Source organism: Lithohypha guttulata (assembly GCF_036872675.1).
Source record: "Lithohypha guttulata strain CCFEE 5908 chromosome Unknown scaffold_1, whole genome shotgun sequence".
Lineage (NCBI taxonomy): Eukaryota > Fungi > Ascomycota > Eurotiomycetes > Chaetothyriales > Trichomeriaceae > Lithohypha > Lithohypha guttulata.
This window is the reverse complement of record NW_027042750.1, coordinates 3965091-3984230: the sequence shown is the minus strand read 5'-3', so window position 1 is coordinate 3984230 and position 19140 is coordinate 3965091. Positions and strand designations below refer to the sequence as shown.

Sequence of the window (19140 nt, the reverse complement as noted above, 5' to 3'; positions counted from 1 at the left end):
TCGTGTAGAACTATTTGCCAATATGGCTCCAAGAAAGTCCACCGACACAGAAGCCTCGTCAGGCGTAGATACTCCCATGACCGACGTACCTGCGCCGCGTCAAAGAGTCCACAGACCTTCTTTTGGAATGCTCAACAACCAATTTGGCGACGAAACGCCTGATTATACAGACTCGGATACTGCTCCAAACACGACTGCGAATAGTGAAGCTGGCGATGCCCCTCATGCTGATGGCCGGAAGCGCAGGAACGAAGCCTTACAACTACGAAAAAGTGTCCTGGGAAAGCAACACGGACAGCTCAACGAGACTAAAGAGGATGATACCATTCGAAGGTTTCGATACTTATTAGGCCTTACAGATCTATTTCGACATTTCATAGAAACGAATCCGAACCCCAAGATACGCGAAGTTATGGCTGAAATCGATCGACAGAATGAGGCAGACATTGCAAAAGCCAAGAAAGTGCACTCTAGGAAAGGTGGAGCTGCTGCTGGCAAGAGGAAGACGGAACAAGAAGAAGATGCTGAGTTACTCAAGGACGAGAAACGTGGTACTACCACTCAAACCGTCTTCAGAGATTCTCCTTCCTACATTGAGGGTGGTGAAATGAGAGACTACCAGGTTGCTGGTCTCAACTGGCTAGTCTCCCTGCACGAGAATGGCATTTCTGGTATCCTGGCAGATGAGATGGGTCTTGGAAAGACATTACAGACCATATCCTTCCTCGGCTATTTGCGATACATTTGCGACATTTCTGGTCCCCATCTTATTGCTGTGCCAAAGTCGACTCTTGACAATTGGGCTAGAGAGTTCAAGAAGTGGACACCAGAGGTGAACGTCCTTGTGCTTCAAGGCGCTAAAGACGAGCGACACCAGCTGATCAACGATCGCTTGATTCCCGAAAAGTTCGACGTGTGCGTCACTTCCTACGAGATGATCCTGCGGGAGAAATCACATCTGAAAAAGTTTGCTTGGGAATACATTATTATTGACGAGGCTCACCGAATCAAGAACGAAGAATCCTCGCTTGCACAAATTATCCGTGTCTTTAATTCCAGAAATAGACTCCTCATCACTGGTACACCTTTGCAGAACAACCTTCACGAATTGTGGGCTCTACTGAATTTCCTTTTGCCTGACGTCTTTGGTGATGCCGAGGCTTTCGATAGCTGGTTCTCCAGTCAGACAGAGGACCAAGATACCGTCGTGCAACAGCTACATCGTGTGCTCCGACCCTTCTTACTTAGACGTGTCAAGAGTGATGTCGAGAAAAGCTTACTGCCAAAGAAGGAGGTCAATTTGTATGTCGGCATGTCTGAGATGCAGGTCAAATGGTACCAAAAGATTCTCGAGAAAGATATCGATGCCGTTAACGGTGCTGGTGGCAAGAGGGAATCCAAAACAAGACTCCTTAACATCGTTATGCAGCTGCGAAAGTGCTGCAATCATCCATATCTCTTCGACGGTGCCGAACCGGGTCCGCCCTACACTACAGACGAGCATTTGGTCGATAATTCAGGAAAGATGATCATTCTAGACAAGATTTTGACCAAGATGAAGGAGCAAGGCAGTCGTGTCCTTATCTTTTCCCAGATGAGCAGAGTGCTTGACATCCTAGAAGACTATTGTGTCTTCCGTGGTCACAAGTATTGCCGAATCGATGGCGGTACCGCACATGAGGATCGTATCGCCGCGATTGACGAGTACAACAAACCAGGCTCAGAGAAATTCATCTTCTTACTCACCACACGCGCAGGAGGTCTAGGTATCAATTTGACTACCGCGGATATTGTCGTCTTGTTCGATAGTGACTGGAACCCTCAAGCCGATCTTCAAGCTATGGATCGAGCTCACAGAATTGGTCAAACAAAACAAGTGGTTGTTTTTAGGTTTATCACCGAGAACGCCATCGAGGAGAAAGTCCTCGAACGTGCTGCACAGAAGCTACGTCTTGATCAGCTTGTCATTCAACAAGGGCGAGCACAACAACAAGCTAAACAGGCAGCTTCGAAAGACGAATTGCTGAACATGATTCAACATGGTGCAGAAAAGGTGTTCGAATCAAAAGGAGCTACAGGTGCTCTTGATGATCTTGACGAAATTCTCAAACGAGGTGAAGAACGTACTAAAGAGCTCAACGCTAGATACGAGAAACTAGGCATCGACGATCTTCAAAAGTTCTCATCCGATAGTGCTTACGAGTGGAATGGCGTAAACTTCACGGCTGCCAAGAAAGAAATTGGCATCAATTGGATCAACCCAACCAAGCGTGAGAGAAAAGAGCAATCTTATTCTATGGATCAGTACTACAAAGACGCTCTCAAGACTGGTGGTCCAAAGCCAGAGGCTAAGCCAAAAGTACCTCGAGCACCAAAGCAGGTGAACGTCCACGATTGGCAGTTCTTTCCTCAAGGTCTTCAAGAAATTCAGGAGAAGGAAACGAATTATTATCACAAAGAAATTGGCTATAAAGTTCCTCTAGCCGAAGGCACCGACGACGATGTTAGTGACCGGGAAGCTGATCAGCGATTGGAGCAAGAAGCCATTGATTCTGCCGAGCCATTAACAGAGTCCGAGAAGGAGCGAAAGCTGAAGATGCAAGACCAAGGATTTGGCCATTGGAATCGACGTGACTTTCAACAATTTGTCAACGGCTCCGCCAGATTCGGACGCACTAACTATGAGGGCATAGCCACGGAAGTTGACAGCAAAACCATTGAAGAGATCAAGGAATACGCCAAGGTCTTCTGGAAGCGCTATGGCGAGATTGCCGAGTACGAAAAGCACATCAAAGCAATCGAGGCAGGTGAAGACAAGATCAAGACCAACGAAAGAAACAAGAAACTGCTAAGACGAAAGATGGAGATGTATCGTGTCCCTCTACAGCAAATGAAGATCAATTACACTGTATCTACGACGAACAAGAAGGTCTACACCGAGGAGGAAGATCGCTTCCTGCTTGTCATGCTCGACAAGTACGGCGTTGATGGAGATGGCCTCTACGAGACTCTCAGGGATGAGATACGCGAGAGTCCGTTGTTCCGGTTTGACTGGTTCTTCCTGAGTAGAACCCCTTTGGAATTGAGCAGACGATGCGCCACACTTATCGCCACTGTTGTGAAGGAGTTTGGTGAGGATAAGGATAGCAAGACCAATGGTGTAGGCAAAAAAGGTCGTGATCGTGACGAAGACGAAGATGATGAAGAGGAGATAGAGACCGTGCCACCAAAGAAGAAGGCCAAGAATGGTGTTTCTGTAAGTCAACGTGCTCAAATTCTCAAGTACTGCAACTGACCGTTTCTAGAACAAACAAGTCTCGGCTGTCAAAGGCGCCAAAGGTAGCAAGGGAACCTCAACGTCGGGGTCTCGAGCATCGAGCGTGGCGCCAGTAACAAATGGGAAAACGAAGGGGAAGAAAAAGTGATGATTTTACAGTGTATTTTTTTCCCCCCACGACCACTTGACGGGCGCGAGCTTGTCTCATAGATAGATCCGTTGGGCTACTGGAATTCGCAAGGCGTTGGAGGTTTACATGAACTGGGTGAGCTCTCAGTAGGACACGCTACGACACTGCGTTATGTGGCTTTCTAGGGCAGCATGAGTATTGTGCTATATGCAAAACGGACAAGCAAATCGAAAGCATGGATATCGGTGTGTAAAAGAAAGTTGTGAGTAAATTTTGTGCTCAAAGTCCAAGTCTTTCAGACGTATGACCAGGCGAGTGGATTTCTTAAGAATTCTTCAGAATTGTGGCGTTAGTAAGTAGATTGCCTCGCCGATGGCTAGACGGCCGGCTCAGAGAACGTTACCGATCACCCCCTTTGAGTATGCTACACAATGTCCACCATCATCACGACAAGACATGAAACATCTCGAGCTACCTCAAAGCCCGAGTAACAGCCCGCTCCGACTCCCTATTTGACTTAGCAACACGCTCCATATACCAGTCCCATGTCATCCTCCCCCATTCAACCAGCCACTTAACATACGCATCCTTGACTTTCCCAGTCTCAGGATCCGTAAGCGAACGACCAAACGTGCTCGCATAATGCGATAGTTGATAGCGAAACCCCTTGTTCGGAAGCACAGTTGATCGCTTCGACCTCACGAATTGCGTGGCGCGGACCGAGACGTCTAGTGAGTCTTCTTGGGAACGTTTTGCTTTGCGGCGGGATTTTGGGTCGTCGTCTGCATCGTAGGGGTCAGACTTGGGAAGTCTTGTGTGGTAATTGAGGAGGTATGCGACGATGATTGTGGCGGAACGGGAGATGCCGCCGTGGCAGTGGACGGGGACGGCGCCGGTTTGGTTGCGTGAGGTTTGGGATACTTGTGCTCGGGTGTGTGAGGATGACATTTGTTGGTTGGTTTGTGTCGTGTTGATGGGTTTTGATAGATTGCTGTGAACGGGGTGATGAGGCTGTTTCAGCACGACGATGGGAGATTTGGGTGCCAACTTGCTTGCCCATAGCGGGTTATCTCGTGGTCGTATTGGCAGTTGCTCTGTGCGGACTTTACAGGCTGAAACTGGAGGGCATGTTGACGGCGACGATGCTCTCGCTTTGCCCTTATCATCGTCGAGACTCTCTCCTGTGGATTTGCGTGACGCTGGACGGGGCTCTTCTCGCTCCATCGCTCGCTCATACTCCAGCACACCCTCTTCAATGAATTGAGCAGCCTTGTCAAAACCCTCCAGAAGGTTGGTGTCTTCAAGATCCTGCTTCTCTATCACGAGCCTCTGAATGTCCTTTCCCCGGCCTAGAGGCCGAGGAAAGCGCGGGAAGGGGAATCCCTCGTAGCTTTCTGGCAGTACGGTGATCATTCTGGCAATCGAAGGGTATTTGTCGTCTGGTCTACCGATTTTGCCCAGCAGGTAAGCCGCTGCAGTCAGGGCGTTCCCAAGATACAAGCCAGGAATAATTTCGCTCGGAATGTGAGGTGTTTGACGTTCGATTGCGGAGAAGCAACTGCTCTCGAACACGCCGATGTTTATGTACTTCATGGCCGAGGCTTTCAAAGTACAATTTTGATACTCGATGTTCTAATTTCTTGTTGTAGTTGTTGACGAAATGCTTGAGGCCATACTAATATTTTCTCGTTACTAGGAGCTGGTTTTGACAATATCGAGCACTTGAAGAGCCATATAAAAGTCTGCACATCGTGTACTCCATACACTAGGCAGCTCAGGCTGAGTGATACTCCTTTGTTCAGTGGTAGTTTTCTGTTTGCTGTCTCACAAACACTTTGTTTCCCTTTCGTAGGTTTCAACGTTGCTTAGACCTTGCTGTCAGGCAGAATGAAAAAGCCATTATTGTTAGTGACTGCAATGGTGATGGACACGAGTGTGGAGAGACAGAAACACAGCAAGAGAGCTTAGTGGAAGCGTTTGCATGAAAGCAATACCAATAGTGACACGAGACCATAACCGTCTTCCCGTCCAGCCCCTGGGTATCGAGCATTCTGCATAGCTAGTGCGAAGCTTGGAGTCCACCACCCAGAAGGCAACCTGGTTGACAAGTATCGTAGATCTTCAGAAATAAGACATGATCTCCGGGTGAGACATGCTCAGATTCATGATCCGTGAGTAGGATGATCAATATTCGTGTTCCAGCGGGAAGTGGTCAATTCGTGACAGACCGCTTCATACGTGCTTTGCCTGGATAAGACCACGAGAGGATGGCGAAATCACAGGAACGACTTCGGAAGATGAACAGCTGTTAGAAAGCGCTTTGCTAATAAAGGCAATCTGAGCGTGCCCATCGTCACTTTCACGCTTCGCTCAGACGGTGTCGAAAACACCAAGAAAGCCGGCACCAACTCCGAGGATGACAGGTGCAAGGGGAATGTGGTTCCAATGACCTGTACCATGAACAGAATAGCACACGGCACCATCCGCCAGTGCTACACCACCAGTAGCGACGACAAGCGCTCCGAGCACCTTAGACTGCCTGTGATATGCTGCCATTAGAGTCGCGAAACCCATGAAGAGGTCGCGAACGCCATAGATCATCATGAGTGCATCGACAACGCGCTTGGTTTCGCCTGGCGATGGGTACTCAAATCCGAAAAAGCTCAAAGCGTAGACAGGATTATATATTGCGTTCAGGCCAAATGCAATACCTGTAGCTCCGAAGAGGTATGCCACTTTGAACAGGGTCGGAGAAGTCGAAAGTCGAGACATCTTGGACATAAAGTAGTAAAATTCTAGCTTGGAAGTATCTACTGTAGTAGATTGATTCTGGTGACTAGATGATTGGGATACGTAGCAAGCAATCGCATAAAATAGACGAAGCAGGCAGGTAGATCAGAACTGCGGACTTAATATCCGTGTGTACTGAGCGATATCGTCGTCTGCACGGCAACTTATTCGTATTCGGCGGTTCGCCAAGACATCTCACCAATATAGAGATCAGTACGTGCAGAACAGAATCGCCGGATCAAGGCCAGAAACTTGTGCAAACTATAGTCGAGGAATCCAATTGCGACTGGTTCCGCTCAAGCCACATCTCGGATGCCCTGACCACGCGTGTGAAGATGGACGACCTATTTGACGGACTGGAAATACCAGTGGCAGCGGATTTCCATGTTCACCTTCGAGATGGAGCAATGATGGAAGCAGTAACTCCTACCATAAGGCAGGGAGGTGTCGATACGGTCTTTGTTATGGTTTGTCTCGAATGATTGGACCACTTGAATAGTAAGTGAAGAGCTAATCGTCATTGACAGCCAAATTTGGTTCCTCCTATCACCACGGTTCAGGCAGCGCTGGATTATAAGAAACGCTTGCAGGCAATCGAGCCAAATGTTAACTACCTGATGTCTCTGTACCTTCATCCTTCGATAACGCCAGACACGATCAGGGAAGCAAAGAAGGCAGGTATCGCAGGTGTAAAGTCATACCCTGCCGGTGTCACTACAAACTCTTCTTCAGGTGTAGTAGACTACGAAGCATTTTACCCAGTCTTTGAAGCGATGGAGCAGGAAGACCTCGTCCTGAACCTTCATGGGGAGGCGCCACCTTCTCCAGAAGCAATGGAAGGTAGTGGAGCGTCAAGACAGATTACTGTTCTCAACGCTGAACAGGAGTTCTTGCCTACACTCAACGCACTACACAAGCGTTTTCCGAAGTTAAGGATTGTCCTTGAGCATTGTACAACCGCCGCGGCCGTCGAAGCTGTTAAGGGATGTGGCCCACAAGTGGTAGGCACGATCACAGCACACCACCTCTTCCTCATCATCGACGACTGGGCAGGCAATCCGATCAATTTCTGTAAGCCTGTCGCAAAGCTGCCTAGCGATAGGATTGCGTTACTCCAAGCTGCAGCAAGTGGTGACTCGAAATTCTTCTTTGGCAGTGATAGTGCTCCACATCTGCTCAGTGCCAAAAAAGGTTTGACAGATGGTGGGCTAGGTGCTGGCAAATGTGCAGCAGGAGTCTTTACACAGCCGAACGTGGTTGGTTTTGTACTTGAGGGCTTTGAGAGAGCTGTGAAGGCAGGCGTGCTGAAGAGAGAAGTGTTAACGGAGGAAGTAATCGAAAGCTTCACAGGGCGCTCAGGAAGGAAGTTCTATGGCATCGAAGAAGCGCGAGGAAAGATCAAAATAAGGGCAAGAAATGTACAGGTTCGGAATGTGAAAGTAGGAAAGGCTGGCGAAGGTGAAAATATGAACGAGACTGTGGTAACTTTCAGATCAGGTAAGCCAACGTATGGCGTGGATTGGCTTTAAGAGACAAGGACTGCAAATCAGATACGGACAGGAAGCGAGAAGCAAGTATCATTGTCGCAGTGGTTTTGTTCATGCCGTACTGCCAGATGATATGTGGTTGACCAGGAAGCGGTTCGTCAGTATTGCGGCAGCAACACTAACATTTAGACTGTCGATCAGTCCTTTATCGCGTGCGCCTTGAATAGAAACAGTTTGGTCGGCTTGTTTCTGCAGGAAGGGCCGCAGCCCTGTGCCTTCATTTCCGAGGAGGAGGACGCAAGGATGAGAAGCAAGAGCAAACTCGATGGAGAGGTCAGCTGATGAGTCAGGGCTTTCGGCAGGGATCGACGTCGGACTGTGCTGCGGCTGAATACCGGTAGCGAAGAATTTCCAGCCGTTCTGCTGCGATTGCTGCATGAATTGGATCTCGTTATCAATGGTCAGAATTTCGACATGCTCAGCCGCGCCAGCAGAGCTCTTGACAGTCACAGCAGAGAGGGGGGCAGTGCCATGGCGTGGAACAATAATGGCATCAACTCCAAAGTAATAAGCCGACCTGAGGATGGCGCCCATATTTCCAGTATCGGTAACTTTATCGAGCCAGAGCAGGAAAGGGTACCTTTTGCGACGTACTTGTACGGGCAACTTGTGGCTACCGGTTGCTTCAGTTTTGTTGGTAGAAGAAAGTTCAACTTCGACGTGACTGTTTATTGACTTGAGCTTAGTTAGTCCTTTGGCCAAGACCTTGGGAATAGGACCGGCCTCAAGTACAACACCGTTATGAGGCCTTCTGTCAGACATCCTGTCTAGCATTTTGTCCCAATTGCCAGCCACACGAAGAAGAGGCACTTGAGCTAGCTTGGCCAAACGAACAACTCTAGTTATATCCTTATCATCCTCATTGAGCTTGCCATCTTCTCCGCACCAGAGATATAGCTTGTGTAGGGCTCTCCGCTTCGCCTGCAGTGCAGCTAGAACAGCGAAAGTGCCGTATAGGAATTCAGACGTCGCTTCGGTGTAAGGAATTGCAGTAGGAGCATCTACTAACATGCCTCGGGATCTAGCAGCGTTTTTGGCCTTGAGACGACGCAAATGTTCATCGACCTGTAATTGCCCTGATGTTGAGTCTTCGCTCAACCATTCTAGGCGAGACTTCTGTTCACCCATCTCCTGCTGGCGCTTCTTGACATGTTCTCTTGCTTGAGTGACTTTCTCTTTGTCGTCTGCTTCCCAAAAACCCAGAGTACCTTCCTTGATGCGACGTTGTTCGGCTCGTTTTAATGCGTGGGCAGCTTTTCGTACACCACGCTCGATGCTGGACGTCATGGAGGCATTGCGGGACGAGGTTGCAGGCAAGCTATGCTGCACAACGTTTCTGCAGCTGCGTACAGAGACATGACTCAACGGAAACATTCAGTACGTCCTCGATTCTGGCATTGTTGGTGTGCGATACATACGTCGATGGTTGTGAAGAAAAGTGACAGTGAAACAAGGAAAGCACGCGAAGACACGTGACTAAGACGCGCCTGCTCGTGGCTTCTCCGACGTGTCTGGGAAGCGCAATTGTGAAATAAGCCAAAGTAATGGTATTGTAAGGTAGATGAAAGTCAAGTAAGGAAACTTCATTTTACATGTAAGCTAGCGCCAAGAGTCACGTAATATCACACAATCAGAAGCCGATATTCGCATTGCAAATCAAGAGCGGTCGTGTCAATACTGTGCAAAGATCTCCGATGTAGTCAACTGTGCCTTTGATCGCCTACTATGGAAGAAAGTGGCGAGCTCAACGCTTGGCTAGGAAAGCCTCCAGATAAATTCGATTCAGTATCATCGGGCAACGACCACGATGTTCAGGCAGAGGTACGAAGCGAGGATCGCTCTCCCTCTCCTTCAGTCTCCAGTGAGGCAGGCGATGTTATTGAGGTCTCACAACAGCCAACTTTCGTGCATGTGACTGCACCTCAAGATCAAACCACAGCCGAACCAGACACGATAGTTATAGACGGTGAAGGCGACAACGAGGAAGAGTCACGACAGCAGGACTCTGATTCGGAGGCAGGCAGTCAGTTCGTTGTCAACAAGCAGGAGGACTTGACCATAGACGTGCCTGAGCTCCCCGAGGACGAGAAAGAGGACTACGATTACCTGCCCAATCACTTCACAGTCAAGCGCATTTTATATGCTCTTGGAAATGGATCTGCTGACAGGAAATATGTCGTCAAATTGCTGACAGGAGAGCTTGATCTGGTAAGATACTACATCGACCCTAAGCTGAGCAAAGATTGACCTTTCTACCAGGTTGACAGAGTCCAGCTTACCACTGAGTTTCGTAATGGCAAACTTGCTCTTAACGCCTATCGAAGTGCCGTGATGCAACGGAAAGCCCACCCAACCCATGTACCGCCCAGATTGCCTACTGGTCTCGTCGATTGGAACAAGATCGAAACATCAGATTCTGAGGTGGAACCTCCAGCTCGTAAGCGTCGAAAGCGCTATACTAAAGAGGTCCTCTCCGATGTTGAGCCTACTCGGTCGTCTAGTGATGAGTTTGCTGATGAAGAAGACGACTTACGACCGGCGGGTCGACGATCGATTCGTCTGGCTCCCAAGCATCGGACAAATTACTTTGCAAACGAGCTAAGCGGAATCAAGGATTCTCTAGATTCTGACGAAGATATTTCGCAGCCCGGTCGAAGTCGGCGCCCAAAGCGACAAGCCACGAGACATCACAGCTCTTCCAAGCCTACACGTAGTGTTCGTGCCCGTAAAGCTGCCGAATCAGAAGAAAGAGATCTTAAATTCGATAATGCACGAAGATCTGAACGAACACGAACCCAGCCCAGACGCAGCATGCGCGAACGGCAAGAGGACGAATTATCTTCACAGTCAGAAAAGGACTTGGCTCCAAAGGTTGTTGGTACCAAAGAAGTTTTCGTCAAAATGCCTGTCAACGATCCCTTCAGAAAGCGTCATCAGCAGGAGTGTGCTACTTGCTATCATACCGGTGATCACGAGTCCAAAGGACCATTGGTCTTTTGCCAAGGTTGTTCTAATTCCTACCACAAAACGTGCCTGGGCCACCGTGGCAGTCGAGAACATTTAGTGACAAAGGTTGGGGATCATCTCTTCGTTCTTCAATGTCGAAGATGCATTGGTGTTGCACGAGTCAAAGATCCAGCAGCCCCTCATTATGGAAAATGCTCAGAGTGTGATAGACTCGCCCCATTGTCGAAGCCGCTGAGAAGGCGTATCACAACTCGACAGGAGCAGATACAGCGCGAGGAAAATGGAGGAATTGATCCTATTACTATCACTCAGCCTGGCACGATCAACAACGTTGAAAACGTCATGTTCCGTTGTGCGACTTGCAGTCGTGGATGGCATTTGCACCATATGCCAAACAGAAAGACTGCCAACTCTGCAGATACCGACGAAGAAGATCTCGATGAGAGGGAGCTTGCGCAAAAGAGGTTCGATATGTACCACCGCTCTTGGACATGCAAGGATTGTGTTGAAAACCAAGCCTCAGTCGATACACTCGTAGCCTGGAGACCAACTAATCAGGACTCTTATATTCCCGGCACGACTATTGACAATATCCAGGAAGCCCACAAAGAGTACTTGGTGAAGTGGAAGAATCAATCTTATCATAGGTGTACATGGATGCCAGGTACCTGGGTATGGGGCGTCGTTGGTGGCGGAACTCGAGCTGCTTTCTACAAGCGTTCGGAAAATCAGCTACCACGCATGACTACTAAAGATGCCATACCTGAGGAGTATCACAGGATCGATATTGTCTTCGACGTGAGGTATACTAGTGTGGTCAGAAATAGCTCCGAGCAAATCGATCTGGCTCGCGTTAAAGAAGTCGATACAGCCTTTGTAAAGTTCAAAGGTCTTGGCTATGAGGATGCGATCTGGGAAAAGCCTCCTACTTATTCTGATAAGGAACGCTTCAAGGACTTCAAAGAAGCCTACGAAGATCTGGTCAAAAAGCGGTATATGTCTATTCCTGTCCAAAGCACTTTGCGCAGGACACTGGCCAATGTTCGACAACAGGATTTTGGGACCAAGCTCATCAGGAAACAACAGCCTAGCATTTTAACAGGAGGCCAAGTAATGCAGTATCAACTCGAGGGCTTGAATTGGCTGTATTATCAGTGGTACCGCCAGCACAATGCTATCCTCGCAGATGAGATGGGTCTCGGAAAGACGATCCAGCTGATCGCCCTCATGGCTACTCTTGTCCAGGAGCACAAATGCTGGCCTTTCCTCATTGTTGTACCCAATTCGACTTGCCCAAATTGGCGCCGAGAATTCAAGAAATGGGCGCCAAGTTTGCGAGCTGTTTGTTACTACGGTTCCAGTGCCGCCAGAAAATTGGTTCAAGATTTCGAATTGTTTCCTAAGGACCCTGATGCTGATCCGGACAAGAAGAAGAGTAGAAGCGAGGTCAAAGATATCAAAGCTCATGTTGTTATTGCATCCTATGAGTCCATTATTGACAAGACAGTCTTGCTCAATTTGCAAAGGGTGCCATGGCAAGGGCTGATTGTCGATGAAGGTCAGCGATTGAAATGCGATCAGAACCTAATCTACGAAGCACTATCGAAATTGCGTGTCCCCTTCAAGGTCTTGATGACCGGCACACCATTGCAGAACAACGCGAGGGAATTGTTCAATCTGCTGCAATTCCTAGATCGCGAGAAGCACAATGCTGCTGAGCTAGACAAGAGGTATGCTGAGCTGACCCAAGAGAACGTCCCTGAGCTCCATGACATGCTTAAACCATACTTCTTGCGCCGAACCAAAGTTCAGGTGTTGACCTTCTTACCTCCTATGGCTCAGATTATCTTGCCCGTTACGATGAGTGCTCTACAGAAGCAAGTCGCAAAATCTATCATGTCACAGAACCCAGCTTTGATGAAGTCGATATTTAGTCGGGATGGAAACGCACCTATTAAAGAAAGAGCTAACCTCAACAACATTTTGATGCAACTTCGCAAAACACTTTGCCATCCATTCGTGTACAGTCGGGAAATCGAAGACCGATCTTTGGACAGCGACGCGACCTTCAAGCGGCTCGTTGAAGCATCGTCGAAACTGCAGTTACTTTCTATCATGCTGCCGGAACTCCGTGAACGAGGACATCGAGTGCTTATGTTCAGCCAATTTCTCGACAACCTCGATATTGTTGAGGACTTCTTGGATGGTCTTGGCATGCTACATCGGCGGTTGGATGGGACTATTAGTACTCTCGAGAAGCAGAAGAGGATAGACGAGTTCAATACACCAGAATCGCCATATTTTGCATTCCTTCTGTCCACTAGAGCTGGTGGTGTTGGTATCAATCTTGCCACAGCTGATACAGTCATCATTCTGGACCCCGATTTCAATCCTCATCAAGACATACAAGCGCTTTCTCGAGCTCACCGTATTGGACAACAAAACAAAGTGCTTGTCTTCCAGCTCATGACGCGATCATCAGCGGAGGAAAAGATCATGCAGATTGGCAAGAAGAAAATGGCGTTAGATCATGTACTCATTGAGGCCATGGATCAGCCTGATGACGCTGGTATGGACTTGGAGAGTATACTGCGACATGGAGCTGCTGCTCTCTTCGACGATGATGCTGAAGCTGACATCGTTTATACTGAAGCCTCCGTTGACAAGCTCCTTGATCGTTCACAGGCAGAATCTACAAAGACAAGTGAGAGTCAGTCAGCTGAGTCGCAATTCAGCTTTGCAAGAATCTGGGCGAACGACAAAGCGGCGCTCGAGGAAGGTCTTCGAGAAAACTCCAGTACTTCGACACCTAATCCAGACATTTGGGATAAGATCCTGAAGGAAAGACAGAAGGCGTTCGAAGCAGCACAGGCCCGCAAGGCCGAAGAATTGGGTAGAGGCAAACGAAGACGTGTTAATGTGGACTACGGTGGCAAACCGACTGTGGATGGTGACGTTGACGGCTCGCCTACTAAAGGGAGAGCTGATGGGGATGATCATACCGACGACGAATTCGAAGAGCAAGACAACGGCCCTGAAACCGACGTCGATGTGACCACTGCAGCAGAAGACACTGAACCAGAAATTCAAATGGTTCAGGCTCGTCCATTCAAGCGCGTCAAGGTGCCGCAAGGACAAGCGCCCATGTTTAACGGAGACATGCCACCTGGTTACATTCACATACCGGTACCAGCACCTCACAAGTGTCAAGCGTGCAAGGAGGAACATCCAATGGGCTGGTGCCGCCTCAAAATTGCAGGTGTGGAGCACTGTGGCCTGTGCGGTCTTGCACATATGGGCCATGGAAGGACTTGCCCTCATTTGAACGACGAGAAACAGGTCGAGACACTACTCATGACTTTGAAAGAAAGTACAGAGTCAAGAGACTTGATTGACGAGGCTGTCAGATATCTGCGTGTCATTAGAGGCGATCTTGTGTCTCATAGACGACAGCGCGAACGTCGAGCACAGCAAGAAAAGGAAGCTCAACTTGCGGCACGGCGGAACCAGTTTCCTCCACCTGGCAGACCTCCAGCAGCCGGGAGATTTGTCCAGCCTCCTATCATGGATGTCGACGGTAATCATCGCAACGCTGGCTTAAGTATAGGTGCTAACTCTGAGGACTATGCTCCTTCACCGCAGAGACAGGCACCTGTAGGGAATGAGGCCTGAGCTTGAGGAAACTTCTGCGGCCTGAACGCATCAGCGGATTTAGCTAATATCTTGAGGCTTACATGTGCTGATTAGCTGCGACGACAGACAGCAACGAGCAATATAGAAAACCACTGTAGTTCTCCCGTTTTACATGATCCTGATTGGCTGGTGGAGGTTGATTACTGGGTTCGGAATGGCTTAATTACTCTGAGCACGCCCTGCCACCGGAGCACAATCGAATCTTTTCTCCATCTTGAAATAGATTGCTATCCCATGAAAACAGTTCGTCACTTCTGTATCTTCCCGAGCTAAGTCGTTGCAAAAACCGACTGCCAGCATCTAACCCTCTTGCTGTTAGGCAAAAGATTTACAACGGGAAAGCACATCTTCTCGAGCATCACCTTGCAAGAAGGCAACAACACCTTTGCCCGGGAGGGGACAGACCTCCAACTCAGTTCCTTCTTGGTCAATATGGCCACGACCAAGCCAATCACAACCCACGAGGGCATCTACATCAACCCCTCTGCTGCACTATACACCCACGAAACAAGCACAGCTCGGGAAGCAGAGATTACGGACCCCACGAAAATCAAGGCTTATCATGAGTCGCTGCCGAACTTCAATACTACATCTCTTCACAACCTGCCGTCTCTGGCTAGCCCATTAGGCTTGCAGGGCCTGCTGATTAAGTCCGAATCGTCGCGTCTGGGTTTACCGGCCTTCAAGATCCTGGGAGCTAGCTGGGGCGTGTACAGAGCGTTGTGCCGTGAGCTTGATGTAGTGCCTGATCCGGACGTTACGGCTCTGGAAGTTTTGAGGGAAAGACTCGGTCAGCAGGCTAGTGAAGGATGGACGTATGTGCTTTTTGCGGCTACAGATGGTAACCATGGACGAGCTGTTGCGCGGATGGCTAAGATTTTGCTGCCAGACCAAGAAGAAAGGGGGATGATCTATGTGCCTGAGGGCATGTATGAGACGACAAAGAAGCTCATTGAGGGCGAAGGTGCAGAGGTGGTCACTGTAAATGGAGATTACGACAAAGCCGTGGAACGGTGCTGGGAAGCCAGCGAGGGCTTTACAAAGAGTGGTAAAGGCGTCGGAGTCATGGTACAGGACAATGCGTTCGGCGAGTACAAGACTGTTCCGGGCTGGGTTGTGGACGGGTATTCGACACTTTTGTCCGAAGTTGACGAGCACTTTGCGGCTTTGCAACAAGAGTTCAAGAAGCCCATCACACACATCGTAACACCAATTGGCGTTGGCAGTCTTGGCAAGGCGGTGGTGAAGTGGGCGAAAACTGCAGCTCGTGAGCATAAAGTGCGAGTAATTGCTTGTGAGCCTGAGACGGCCGCGTGTCTGAATGTGAGTTTGAAAGCTGGAGAAAACACGACAATTGAGACAATCGACACCATCATGAGTGGTATGTGCTGTGGTACTGTTAGTCCAACAAGTTGGGAGGCGCTGAGAGATGGAGTGGATGCGAGTGTGACTGTAGGAGATTGGGAATGTCATCAGACAGTGCTCGAACTGCTTGAAAAATACGAGATAGAGGCTGGACCATGTGGAGCTGGATGTTTGGCAGGTTTGAGGAAAGTGCTTGATAGTGAGCAAGCTAGAAGTGCGTTAGGTCTTGGTGAGGATAGTGTCGTTGTTGTGCTAAGCACAGAAGGAAGGAGGGAATATCCAGTGCCGCAGAAAAAATAATGGCAGTAACCATATGTTGAGTCAGAGTTCGATCCCGCCTACTTACGGACAGTGTCGGTCGTTGTTGAGCAGTCTTGCAGTGTGCAGTGTTCATTTCTAGATCGACGCGACGTGAATTGAAGCAGGCCTAAGTTCTACACTCAGCCTTGATCGACCTTTCCTGTAACTTTACCTTGCTTGCTTCAATCGATATATCGTTCTCCATGATTCGTCCTATTCTCGTAGTGTCTCCGTGAGGTTGCAGGAGATCGAGTTGCCAATGGCCTTCTATGTTACTGGTCGAGCTTGCTTACTACTGACCTATCTGCGATAGAGATTCGTCGGTCTCGAAAGCTTGGGATTTGAGGAAGCTACGAGCTTCCTGGGCTATAAATAGTAGGCGTGAAAATCCGTAACGTAATCTTTCCGTAATCAATATCCCTCCACCTTAGGAGTGCGACTGCCTAGGCACTGAGCACCCCCATACTCATCCAGTCTATATACTCCGCAGGGGTGGCCTTGGGCATAGTACTGAGTATTGTACTCACTGTTACCACACCGAATTTCAAGACAGCACGGTACTATTAATATATCGGTTCAGGCACGAAAATGGACAGATTGTACATCCCGCGATTGTTCTCGTGAAGCGATAAGCCACAAGACATGTACTCCAAGCTTTCATCATGAAGAGACTGTGAGCCAAATTTACAGCATGCTCAAGCATGCATCTGCATTCGAACACACTGGATGTGTTGGCTTGCACAACGTGATTGGCCACTTAACCACGTTTCGCAGCCCGATTACCTGGCTTGGACGTGGCCAGGTGACCTGAAGTCCTGGGTCTTTGTGACATGGCTATTGTAGGGGGCGCAACAACAGATGGTGAGAAACACAGGCGTCACCGAAGACGTCGCATGAGTGATACTCACCAGCGACGATATGAGGATCGCGGCGACCACTCCTCAGACCCTACCGTGCCTGCTGATAAAGACTTTGGTCGACCAGCCGATGTTGCGGCCCTGAGAGAAGCGCGGCTGAAGTCGATGTCGAAGCCTACTACCGCTCGGAAAAAAATGAAGATTGAGTACGAGTATACACGACCTCAGAAGTCAACATCCACATCGAAGACAAAGTCCTCCAAGGTCGACTCCTCCACCGTTCTTGGAAGGAAGTCTTCTGTCGCTACTGCCCGCTTAAAGTCAGCATCTACTTCATCTACAGCAAAGAGGAGGACTGAAGATACTGAAGATGAATACGTCTACAAGTCTAGCAGGTTGTCCAGTGTCGGTCGCCGCGATGCTCGGAAAGTGAACAACGATAGAGATGAAGCGAAGCTCAAGGCTGCACCAGAACGTCGAAGGACCACGACTCATGCGACTGAGAAACCGAGGGTAGAAAGACGGAGGACAGAACCTTTGCCTGGCCTTATTAGGTCTTCGACCAATGCAACTACACGACCACAATTGCGGAAAAGCACAACCACGGCGAAGATGTCAGACATCCGGGGTGCGAACACAACCGAAACCCTCATCGGGACTGAGACCGTAGTCAGCACTTCGAAAGCCAATAAACCGCAGCGTAATTCTTCACTGTTCGGTACTCTGTTCGCGAAGCCCCCTCCTCCACGTGAAAAGCAAGTGTCCTGTCTGACCTGTGGCTCCGACGATATCCCTCTACGTCGATCCGCGAAACTTCCCTGTGCACATCGTATGTGCCATGCCTGCCTCAAGCGAATATTCAAGATGTCTATCAACGACCCTGCGCACATGCCTCCACGATGCTGTACAGATCAGCACATTTCCCTGAAACATGTCGATTCGCTGTTTGACGACGACTTCAGGAAGACGTGGAACAAGAAGTTCAAAGAGTACAATGCGAAACACAGAATATATTGCCCTCGCAAGGGCTGTGGAGAATGGATACAACCAAAGCACATATGCAATGAGCATGGCCGTAAGGTTGGCTACTGTCCGAAGTGTAAATATGCTGTTTGTGGCACGTGCAATCAGAAGGCACACAGATCACGCGAGTGCCCAAAAGATCCAGCCATGAAGCAATTGAATGAGATTGCCGAACAACAAGGTTGGCGAAAATGTTACAATTGCTCTGCTATGGTTGAATTGAAGGAAGGATGTAACCATATGACCTGCAGGTGTCTGGCTGAGTTCTGTATGGTTTGCGGCCTCAAGTGGAAGAGCTGTGATTGCCCTTGGTTCAACTACGATGCCGTCAACGATTTGCAGGGCGACCCGATGCGCTACCAACAGGAGATGGATCGACGCAGAGAACAAGAAAGAAGAGACGAGGATATGGCTCGACAAATGGCCGGCCTAGGATTGAGAGATCGGAATCGTCGTCGACACAGAGCTGGATCAGAGGACAACGTCAACATTGTGGGACTCGGCAATGCAGCGCCTGATCACATGAACGTGAATTTTATTCAACAGGCACGAGAAGCACTTACCGCTAACTACCAGCATGCAGAGGTCGCAGCTCGAGGTCTACTGGGTGGTTGGCTGACTGGTCGAGAGAACCCTCTTCCAACAGGCTTGCCCGGCACTCTGGATGAGCAGACACGGAATTTGCAGCAACAGCCAGCTGTGATTGCGAACAATCAAGGACGCCGCAGGCTACACCAGCAACCTCGATTTGGATATGCCAACACTCCAGACAATCCTTACCCATATCGTTGACGGACACTACAAACTCGACACGATCGTGGTAAGCACGATGTTTGTCAATCTGAACCCTTGATTTTGTGATATTATGTAACATGCTTTGATTTGGGCTTATACCCTGTGGCAGGAGTTGATACGATGGGGCACTTCAGGAGGCAGTATGTCAGGTGGAAGGATTAGGACTTGCCTGGGTACAATACATGGAATGGCTATCAGCAGTGATATATGAATTGATGACCTAGTCACGATCGGTGTGCGCTAAAGCCACCGAGTATGGTTGGATTGCTATTGTTTTCGATCAGGAAATGGGATATGACGGCTCTGCTCAGGACATTGAATGCGTACAGTCCTCGAAATTATCGTTCTTTGGATGGCAGCAATATATGTCGTAGCTATTAGTGCATCGAGAATACG

General features: G+C 49.0%; 8 protein-coding genes across 8 annotated transcripts; 5 read left to right on the top strand and 3 right to left on the bottom strand.

The window, feature by feature from the left end:
• Positions 1 to 22: 22 nt before the first annotated feature.
• Positions 23 to 3425, top strand: ISW2 (chromatin remodeling complex Adenosinetriphosphatase; the record flags this gene model as incomplete). The annotated part of the gene is made up of 2 exons (XM_064895837.1): positions 23 to 3256; positions 3306 to 3425. 2 exons carry the CDS (start codon positions 23 to 25, stop codon positions 3423 to 3425), a joined length of 3354 nt encoding a protein of 1117 aa, XP_064758524.1.
• Positions 3426 to 3878: 453 nt separating this feature from the next.
• Positions 3879 to 5000, bottom strand: LTR64_001455 (uncharacterized protein; the record flags this gene model as incomplete). The annotated part of the gene is made up of 2 exons (XM_064895836.1): positions 3879 to 3915; positions 3991 to 5000. The coding sequence occupies 2 exons, from the start codon at positions 4998 to 5000 to the stop codon at positions 3879 to 3881; spliced, it is 1047 nt and encodes a 348-aa protein (XP_064758523.1).
• Positions 5001 to 5777: 777 nt separating this feature from the next.
• LTR64_001454 (uncharacterized protein) lies at positions 5778 to 6179 on the bottom strand (the record flags this gene model as incomplete). The annotated part of the gene is made up of 1 exon (XM_064895835.1): positions 5778 to 6179. The coding sequence occupies one exon, from the start codon at positions 6177 to 6179 to the stop codon at positions 5778 to 5780; it is 402 nt and encodes a 133-aa protein (XP_064758522.1).
• Positions 6180 to 6532: 353 nt separating this feature from the next.
• Positions 6533 to 7726, top strand: URA4 (dihydroorotase; the record flags this gene model as incomplete). Its single annotated transcript, XM_064895834.1, has 2 exons — positions 6533 to 6664; positions 6725 to 7726. 2 exons carry the CDS (start codon positions 6533 to 6535, stop codon positions 7724 to 7726), a joined length of 1134 nt encoding a protein of 377 aa, XP_064758521.1.
• Positions 7727 to 7795: 69 nt separating this feature from the next.
• On the bottom strand, positions 7796 to 9031 carry LTR64_001452 (uncharacterized protein; the record flags this gene model as incomplete). The annotated part of the gene is made up of 1 exon (XM_064895833.1): positions 7796 to 9031. One exon carries the CDS (start codon positions 9029 to 9031, stop codon positions 7796 to 7798), a length of 1236 nt encoding a protein of 411 aa, XP_064758520.1.
• Positions 9032 to 9469: 438 nt separating this feature from the next.
• LTR64_001451 (uncharacterized protein) lies at positions 9470 to 14383 on the top strand (the record flags this gene model as incomplete). Its single annotated transcript, XM_064895832.1, has 2 exons — positions 9470 to 9952; positions 10004 to 14383. The coding sequence occupies 2 exons, from the start codon at positions 9470 to 9472 to the stop codon at positions 14381 to 14383; spliced, it is 4863 nt and encodes a 1620-aa protein (XP_064758519.1).
• A 453-nt stretch (positions 14384 to 14836) lies between these two features.
• On the top strand, positions 14837 to 16069 carry LTR64_001450 (uncharacterized protein; the record flags this gene model as incomplete). The annotated part of the gene is made up of 1 exon (XM_064895831.1): positions 14837 to 16069. The coding sequence occupies one exon, from the start codon at positions 14837 to 14839 to the stop codon at positions 16067 to 16069; it is 1233 nt and encodes a 410-aa protein (XP_064758518.1).
• Positions 16070 to 16899: 830 nt separating this feature from the next.
• LTR64_001449 (uncharacterized protein) lies at positions 16900 to 18741 on the top strand (the record flags this gene model as incomplete). Its single annotated transcript, XM_064895830.1, has 2 exons — positions 16900 to 17755; positions 17837 to 18741. 2 exons carry the CDS (start codon positions 16900 to 16902, stop codon positions 18739 to 18741), a joined length of 1761 nt encoding a protein of 586 aa, XP_064758517.1.
• Between the last annotated feature and the right edge of the window lie 399 nt (positions 18742 to 19140).